This window comes from Lygodium microphyllum, chromosome 17 (assembly GCF_053477565.2).
Source record: "Lygodium microphyllum isolate KBCC chromosome 17, Lygodium_microphyllum_v1.1.10, whole genome shotgun sequence".
NCBI classification, from domain to species: Eukaryota; Viridiplantae; Streptophyta; class Polypodiopsida; order Schizaeales; family Lygodiaceae; genus Lygodium; species Lygodium microphyllum.
In genome coordinates this window covers 1,644,354-1,653,736 of record NC_141151.1, presented here as the reverse complement: position 1 = coordinate 1,653,736, position 9,383 = coordinate 1,644,354, and the positions used below count along the sequence as shown (strand labels likewise).

The 9,383-nt window shown below is 42.2% G+C and overlaps 1 protein-coding gene across 1 annotated transcript; it reads left to right on the top strand.

Annotated features, from left to right (window-relative positions):
- The first annotated feature begins 451 nt into the window (after positions 1-451).
- LOC148021495 (65-kDa microtubule-associated protein 6-like) lies at positions 452-6,550 on the top strand. The gene is made up of 11 exons (XM_087696905.1): positions 452-1,498; positions 1,675-1,878; positions 2,162-2,416; positions 2,550-2,768; positions 2,933-3,085; positions 3,203-3,362; positions 3,747-3,898; positions 4,016-4,103; positions 4,188-4,261; positions 4,499-4,573; positions 4,735-6,550. The coding sequence occupies exons 1-11, from the start codon at positions 1,427-1,429 to the stop codon at positions 5,113-5,115; spliced, it is 1,833 nt and encodes a 610-aa protein (XP_087553031.1). The 5' UTR covers positions 452-1,426; the 3' UTR covers positions 5,116-6,550.
- The last annotated feature ends 2,833 nt before the right edge of the window (positions 6,551-9,383 follow it).

Below are 9,383 nucleotides of genomic sequence, written 5' to 3'. Positions count from 1 at the left end.
TTAGTAGGGACTGCTATGGAAGCCCCTTTGCATACATGAGGTTTGCTAATTGCATTAGGACTGAGAGAATGGGAAGCACAATGGGCTAATTGTAATAGTTGGCATCATGCCCTCATAGAATTAAAAGGATCTTAACCTTGAAGATGAAATCTCAAGAATCTTCAAGTCAAAAGATCTTGTTATGAAAGTGAATAGGCTATAATGTTTGTTGACAATATCATCGCAGTCTCAAGAGAGGATAGACTTGTCCTGGCATGGAAGGGAACAAACTAGTCTACACTTTCATTGTTGAATGACACGAGGGTCTTAAATGTAGGTAGAGGACACTTTTGTCAAGCCATGGAAGGGATTTGGGTATGTGGATGCTTGGTTGGGTGGTGGGTAGTAGGAGCATGAGAACACGCAATAGGGAAGCAAGGACCCTAGTATGAGAGAGAGAGAGAGAGAGAGAGAGAGAGAGAGAGAGCGAGAAGTGGGCTTTAAGGTTACACATACAACAAACAAGCAACCTCCCCAGGCTAGGTGAAGGAAGGAAGTTGCCCTTTGTACCTTAGTTCATACACAAACACAACCATAGAAGGGTGGCAGGCTTTTCATCTCCACCCCCCTTTCCTTCCCCTGTTTTTTGCTGTGGAATATGAGAGGGTCAGGATGACATATAGCCAACGTTCTGACACTGGCACTATTTAGCATCCGGTTGCTACTAGCTATTATCGATTGTTGGCATTTGGGATCAGCGAGGGGACTCAGGGAAGGTGCCATGGCTGCCGATCTACTGCAAGGCGAAGGAGGGAATGCTGCAGGGGTGAGAAGGGAGGCAGGGGATTGGTCAACAACAGTGAACAACATTTTCTCTGGCTGTTCTCGTATCCCAAAAATTAAGGGGGGGCGGCTGCTTCTCTTTTTGGAACGAGTGAGCTCTCTGTCCACAGTGGAATAGAGAGAGAGAGAGAGAGAGAGTGGCCTGGCCAACATTTAGTTCTCTCTTTGAAGCTTAATCCTCTCAAGATTAATCGTCTTTGAGTGAGAGAGAGAGAGAGAGAGGCTCCACCCATCTCTCGTAACCCCGTCTGTTGCCTTAGAGAGACCTGCACGCTTTCTGCTCCTGACCTTTTGCGTGGGCTGAGCTTCCCTTACCCCTCCTCCTGTGAGCCGATACCGTCACACACACACACACCCACACACAGATATATATGTCTCCCTTCCATATTTCCTGTCCTCGGCTTTTCCAACTCCCATGGCAGCCGAAGAGAAGCGCAGAATCATACAACGCCTCCATCACTGCTGAAAGACGCCTTCTCTGATCAAGAGCAGAGCCTGCCGCCCGTAGCACATTTTTTCCCAATTTCTCAAGGCCCAACAGAGAGAAAATTAAGAACTATCAAGCGTATAATCATTTTTTTCCCTCTCCTTTCAGTCCTCCATCATGTCTAAAATACTGCTCCAGCACCCTGTGCGCGTGGAAACCACCTTCGGGTCCTTGCTGAGGGAGCTGCAGGTTAGACGCGCTCAAATGTTGCACAGCATACGCTCTTTTCTCAAAATCAGTTCTGTAGGCTAGGCATATCAACTCAATTTGGGTTTGCAAGCGCATAAATCTTTTCTATCAGTTCAGAGTCATCATGCATTGGACCAGAGAATCTGACAAACATTGTGTGTTTCACGTATTGGCAGCTCATCTGGGATGAAGTTGGCGAGACTGAAGCTGAGATGGACAAAATGCTGCTGGAATTGGAGCAGGAATGCTTGGCCGTGTACAGGCGCAAAGTGGAGCAAGCCAGCCAAGCCCGTGCACGCCTTCACCAATCTCTTGCAGAGAAAGAAGGAGAGCTAGCAACCCTCTTTGCGGTTTTAGGAGAGCGGCCTCTTCTTACGAAGGTACCTCTCTTACTGTGCAATCCCTTCCATAGCCGTCTGTAAGGGAATTACCTTTGGCACTTGTGCAGTGGAAAGTTTGCATCAGGCATCATGCTGTATTAAATTCCAGGTTCAGCCCATCCTAGTTTAACTTGGACCCTCAATTGCCTGCACTGGCATTGGTTTTCTCCATACATGCCGTGCAGCATTTTCCTCTCATGCTTGTCCAGCTCGGCATGCACTCTTGGTACGACTAATTATTGTTGAAACCTCGCAATTAACCTAGCTTTGCTGAATTCTGCAGACTGAACGAAAACCATCAAGCCTGAAGGAACAACTTGCAGTCGTCACGCCTCAGTTGGAGGATTTGCGAATTAAGAAAGAACAGCGCGTCAAGCAATTTGTAGAAGTAAAATCTCAAATTCAGAAAATCTGTGGTGAAATATCAGGGTCTTCCCCTTACTCCGAGAGCGAACTTTTTCCTGGTGATGGCGAGGACTTGTCCTTAAGAAGGCTAGATGAGCACAACACACAGCTTCAAACACTTCAAAAGGAAAAGGTGATTGTCAAGTATCAGGTTGATAGCTTGAGCTTAATGCGTTAAAGTGATTGGTTATCGTGAAGCATACTTAAAATGCTCAATAATATAAGGTGTGCTCTATTCCTTACTTTGGGGGACCTTACCTGACCAGAGCGACCGCCTACATAAAGTTTTGGAGTGCGTGAATGCGTTACATGAGCTATGTGCAGTTCTTGGAATGGATTTTGTACAGACAATCAATGATATCCATCCAAGCTTGAGTGATTCAGGGACTTGCCAGCACCCAAAGAGCATCAGCAATGATACACTTGACAGGCTGTCCACAACCATACAATCTCTACTGCTGGAGAAGAAACAGCGCACACAAACGGTGATTCAGGCTTCCTTTTCAACTCCATTTAGTATTGTGCTGCCTGAGCAGTTAACAATGTGAATTAGACCATGCCTGTCTTACACGTTATAAGGATGTCTCTCTTGTGTATTACATAACTTGCAAGCTTCTGGTCTGAATCTGTTGATTTCGAACCAATGCAGCTGCAAGTTCTGGCATCATCTCTGTCAGAACTGTGGAAACTCATGGATATGCCGCGCCATGAACAGAAGGTGTTCTGCCAGATGAATGGCCTGAATGGCCTAAGTTCGGAAGTGTCCACTTCTGGTGGACTTAGTCTGGAGGTTATTGACAAAGTAAGTTCAAGCAGTTATGGGAATTCAGTTTTTTGTTGCCACTGGGGAGCTGAAATCAGTGTGAGATAGTATGAGTCTATTCTCAACTCTCTGACCCATGAGCATGCTCATTTGCAGGTAACAAAGGAAGTGCAAAGACTAGAGCTACTTAAGGCCAGCAAAATGAAGGAGCTTGTTGTAAAAAAGAGAATGGAGCTGGAGGATATTTGTAGACATGCGCACATGGAGCCGGATGCAAGCACAGCACCTGACAAAACCAATGCGATGATCGACTCTGGTGAGGGTTTATATCCATGCATATATATTTTCAGTTTTGGGGTTGCACCCATTTGTTAGCCATGATGGGAATACATAATTCTATATATGCGTCTTTTAGATGAGATGCCTCGACTAGTAGGCCCTTAGTGTGTTCTTCAGAATCCCATTTGCTAGTTCAACAGGCATCTACTAAGACTTGGCATTAGCTTTAGGGTACACCCCTTACAGCTACAGAGGAAATGGGTGTAAAACAAGGCTGAAGTGAGTAAAATATATGCCCAGTTGATCAATGGCTGCACAGAAAATTATGAAATTCGGGGCACTCCAAGGAGCTGTATTCTGATATTCAGAAACTTTTCGATCTATCTTGCACATCTCTACTCACTGAAGTTATGTTTGGCAGGAATGGTTGATGCATCTGAGTTGTTAACCAACTTGGAAGAACAGATTGTCTTGGCAAAGGAAGAAGCCTACAGCAGGAAAGAGATTTTGGACAAGGTTGAGAAGTGGTTTACAGCATGTCAGGAAGAGAGTTGGCTCGAGGATTACAGTATGGTAAGGTTGATAGAAAATTGTGTGAAGTTGTGAGCTAGCACAGTATGAGCGTCACATATGGTTGAATGTGTTATGTTTTGGAAGTGGCCCTATCTGATCAAAATCTTTGTGATACAGGATCACAATAGGTACAATGCTGGTAGGGGTGCGCACCTTAATCTCAAGCGAGCTGAGAGAGCTCGCATCACTGTGACAAAACTCCCTGGTGAGAGCAATACAACTATTCGTCTATAACAGTGATATTAAACATTGGTTTATATGCTGAGGTAGGCCTTTTTGCTGCTTGCAGCTCTGGTCAATGCTTTAATTGCAAAAACACGAGCTTGGGAGGAAGAAAATGGCAGCTACTTTCTATTTGATGGGGTATGTGGATGATTTTAGTAATGCTTTTCTTTGACATGGATGAGCATTATCTTTTGGTCACCTCGATGTAGTTGATTTTGTTGGGTGCTACCTGCACCTATATACAGTAGTCTGTAGCTGATTATGTTGCTCTACTGTTACATTCTTGATACTTAATCTTTTCATTGAAATGAATGTCTTTGGTAGTATGATGATGTCTTTGATGGAGAGATGTTCACGAGCATGTGATGCATGCAGGTGCGTCTTCTCAGCATGTTGGATGACTACACTTTCAACAGACATGAGAGAGAGGAGGAGAAGAAGCGGATGAGGGTAAGTTCAGCCCCAACATAACACATGATATAGACTGTAAGGTAATATTGAGCAGCTTGCCACAGGAATGCCTTGCGAATGTACTTAGAACAAGTTGCTAGTTGCAAGCAGGTTAGCATAGAACTAGCTTGGGTGAGGGGCTGATTGAAGTGTAATTACAGGACCAGAAGCGATTACAGGAGCAGTTGCTGACCGAGCAGGAGGCATTGTATGGAAGCAAACCTAGCCCTACCAAGCTTGCAACAATTCAGAGCTTCAAAAGACTAGGGAATGGAGGAGGGCCACCGAGCACACCTAGCACGCCACGGCGAGCATCCACAAGGCCTAGCACTCCAGATTCCACACCCCGCACCAATGGTCACAGGTCCAATTCTTTCCACAACAGAAGGGGAAGTGCAGGTTCAACAAGGCCATCTGCCCCTCTTAATTTCGTTGCCATGCAGCATCAGCATCATCAAAACAAGGATGACACAGCCTCACTTTTTTCAACAGGGGGATCTTCAGAGTCAGCCTCCCCTATGGGCACTGCAACATATGCCTGAAAACTAATCCCTTAGTGTGTACAATGTTTTAGGGTTTCAACTACTCAGTTGGAGTGCTTCGTTTGCTAGCAATATTGTGTCCCCTTATTCGTCACGCGGTAGACCAGCAGCTCTTTTAGTTAGATTTGGGGGTCTTCTGATACCATAATGCCACTGTATATTTTAGGCATGCTGATGTGCTTTTACCTCGTGTACTGCCAGAGAAGGTGCTCAGTTAACCTCTTCATGTCCAAGGGCTCCTTGACTAACATACAGTATTTAGTCATTTTGGGCAGACTGGTGTTACAAATGTCCCTAAGCACATTTTTTAATTTTGTCAACAAAGTGTACCCCTTCCATATTTTTCATTTGGGGAAGCACGCTTTTAGATACATGCCAAGACCCAACTCCTGTATGAGCATTGTACAGCCTAAGTCCTTTTTCATGTGTGTATGTGTACACTAGCAGATTCTCATGGTGGTCTTACACACAGAGGAACATTCCGCAGTTCTTGAGTCATCCATTTTTCTAGGATGATTCCTATGGTTTCAGAAAATAATGGTAAAACCATATGATGATGCATGCATGACACGGGAGCATCCTGCAGTTTTTGAGTCATCCATTTTTCTTGGATGATCCCTATGATTTCAGAAATAATGGTAAAACCATGATGATGCATGACATCACCTGTTGTAAACCTAGTCGATCTCTCTCTCTTGAATCAGAAGACTGACGTTGCATGACAATCATCTGATGTAAATCCTAACGAAGCTTTTGAATCAGAAGACCGATGGTGTATGATAATCCACCTGTTGTAACCCTAAGCGAGCTCTTGAATCAGAAGACGGCTGCATCAAAAATTGTCACTGCAGTGCACAAATCCGGCTTGATGGGCTGGTTAAAAACTCTGCAATGGCCTATTTGTGCGACTTGGGCACCTGCGACAATGTCGGGATTCTGGCTTGACAAATCGCCCCTCTGTCTCTGTGGTTAGTGGGTTAAGGCAAAGGTCGGCGCCGGCAGCACGAGCACAGGAGAAGCACGTGCGGGTAGTAGAGGACAGCCATTTACATTTATAGTTAGAAATGTAGAAAAATAGGATTTTTATATTCCTTGGATAAGGAGAGGGATGAAATTATCCATCCATGAAGAGGGCAGGTTGAATGCTAGTTAGTAGTCAGAGTCTCTCTCTCTGTCTCTGTCTCTCTCTCTCGTATCAGAGTTCCCTCTGAGTGCCTCTGTCTCTTGCTCGAGTCTCTCGGGGGCAAAAGTCTTGGTACGGTTTGACTATATGCCTAAAAGCTGATGCCCTGTTCAGCAACCCATAAACATGTCAGCCCTCCCCACTTATTATAAATTGCAAATATCTCGATATAAAATATCATAAAAGGGTTTTTCCTTTGCCAGGTAAAGCAGGCCTTGTGTGGCGCATTCTTCCAGCTTTTACTCCTTCGGTTTTTAAGGTTCATTGTACTTGATTTGCTAGACGCACAAACCATATAAGCCTAGACTCTCCAAAACGTCTTGTCTCACAGAAAAATAAACAATTATAGTTGCACATCCCACAATCTTGGCTTGAAAGTGTAGATGAACTTTCATAATTGAAAAGAATTTATACTATTGTTTAATTGTTTTTTAGAATTCGCAATTCACTCCCTATCAAGCCTCCATTCTCTATGTGCATTGTTCATATTTTTATTATTATTATGTGTGAGCATATCTAGAAGTCTCACATTTGCATTGTTATGTGTGCATTTGTTCTTTATGTGCATTGTTATGTGTGCATGTCTTGCAGTGTCACATGTAGTGGATTCTAGCTTCCTTTTGGGGTAGGGGAGTTTAGCTAGTTTTTGAAAGGGTAGGAGGAGCCAAGTGGTTGTGTCGATGCTCTAGAATATTGAAAACCCTAAAATATGTGCGGTGTGGGGCCAAAGAGGAGACAAATTCTCATTAAGGGGCACATATTTGCAAGAACCTATGGTGCTGAATTAATTTTGTCAAGGCTTTCGAGTATTGAAAACCCAAGGGGTCTAGGTTTGAGTAGCACCTCTTCAAAAAAATAACAATCACATCCCTATTGATAAGTAGCATCCTTTTGCAAGAATCCACTTATTAATTGGGGTGTATCGTCCTTCTACGAGAATCTACAATGTTGGCTTCATCTGGCTTAAATCTAATAGTTTACATCTTTGAGTGTTCCTCTTCAAATTGTTTTGGTTTGTCGTTGAAGCTCATATTTTTTCTAAGTAGGATTATGTTTCCTTTCATTTTTGTGCTCAATTTTTCTCCTAAGCTCCTTCATGAATGAGTGAGGCCATTGGTTCCAACTTAATACATCCATAACCTTTGTTGAGAAGATCAAAGAGTTTTCTTTTAGATGCTACTCTATTGCCTCCTTTACTTAAGCTTCTAGTTCATATGGCTTTGTTGATGCGAATGGCTTTCTAGTTGCTTGGGTTAGGGACTACCATGTTAGCTTGAGGCAAATTAGGGATTTAAAAGGAAATATAAAACTGCATTTTACAATTAGCTTCTTGTGGTGATAGGAGAAAGGTAATAACTTCATGTATGATTTGCTCCATGATTTTTTGAAACAATTTTACTCTTCCATGTTCATGATGGCATCTGGTCTCAAGTTGCATTGATGTAATCCATGGTAAGAGGCTTCCATTCCTTGGATTTGGTACTTTTTTCTTGAAATATAAATTCATGGTTAAATGTCTAATCTAATGGAAAGATTTGCAAGCAAATCCTCTTAACATGAAAAGTTCAGTATCCTACTTATGTTACTTGTAGCAAGTCCCAACAATAATTTCAAACCTTTCCAAAGTATAACCTTGGTCTTGAACAATAATTTCAAATCTTTAGATGTAACTTTAAACCATCATATGACCAATGGGAGATGTGTAAAAGGATTGGTGCAATCCCTAATGAAAGAAAATTTAGTTGTGAGTCATGTATGTTGGTGGTTGTGAGGAGTGAGCAAGAGGGATATGTTAGGACTTGTAGATAGGTGATGGGCACTTGTAAACTAGGACAAGTGTACTTTTTCTTGTGTGTAAGAAGCAAAACAATCACATATCAATGGATGTGCCAGGAGAAAGCGGAATCCCTTTTGGTTAGCCCTTAGAGAGGAACTTGAAGGCAATGTTATAAATCAAATGATCCATTAGGGAACTAAATTGGACCAAAATCTCAAAAGTGTGGGCTTTAAGTTAGACTCTCTTTTTAACTTTTTCCATCACTCTTCTTAACACACCTTCCAAAGCAACACATTTAGTTTGGGAGAAAGCATCAACTTTGAACCATTGATTCGTTCATCCCTCCAAGTGTGCCATGACATGCATGGGAGCATACTTTTCTAGTAATCTTTTAGTTGTTTTAAGAAGATATACTTTGAAAAAAACTTGAAAATCCACTTTTTTTTTTTAAGGTTTGCATGCAAGCTTTCCCTTTCAAGTAACTCAGCACCTTAAGAAGTTTTATGGACCAACTATAGATGGTGGCCAACTCTCAAGTTTCTTTTGTAGCACTTAATGGAGCCAATCTACCTCTTGACTTGATAGCTTGTACTTGAGAGTGATCTTGTTCTCGAGCATAATCTCTCAAGTTTTGAAACCCCAAGTATCTAATCATCGTGTCACTCCTTTATCAAATAGCATCTTGAAAATCCTTGATGCTTTTGCTATAGGCATAAAGACTTTAGACACTAGAAATTAGGCAAAATAATTTGCAATAAAATCATATCCCCTTAGTCACTTTGCTCTTGCTTCCATTTGAGAGCCTTTATAACTATCCTCTATTTCCCAAATATGGCTAGAGCTATTATAAGACCATGAATTCTAATCTTATAAACAATCACCATATGTAAGGCACCCAACTTTTAAACCAATGGGTAACCTTTTAGTAGTGGGCTAGATCCAAGAGACCAACCATCTATTGCCACAACTCGTCATAGATTGTTGGAGCGAGTGATAATTAGAGTGGATCCAACTCTACCTCATAAGAGAAACACAATAATTACCTATAGATGGTGTCCAACTCTCAAGTTTCTTTTGTAGCGCTTAATGGAGCCAATCTAACTCTTGACTTGATAGCTTGTACTTGAGAGTGATATTGTTCTTGAACATAATCTCTTAAGTTTTGAAACCCCAAGTATCTAACCATCTCGTCACTTCTTTATCAAATAGCATCTTGAAAATGTGCTATAGGCTCAAAGACTTTAGGCACTAGGAAATTGCCAAATAATTTGCAATAAAATCATATCTCCTTAGTTGCTTTGTTGATGC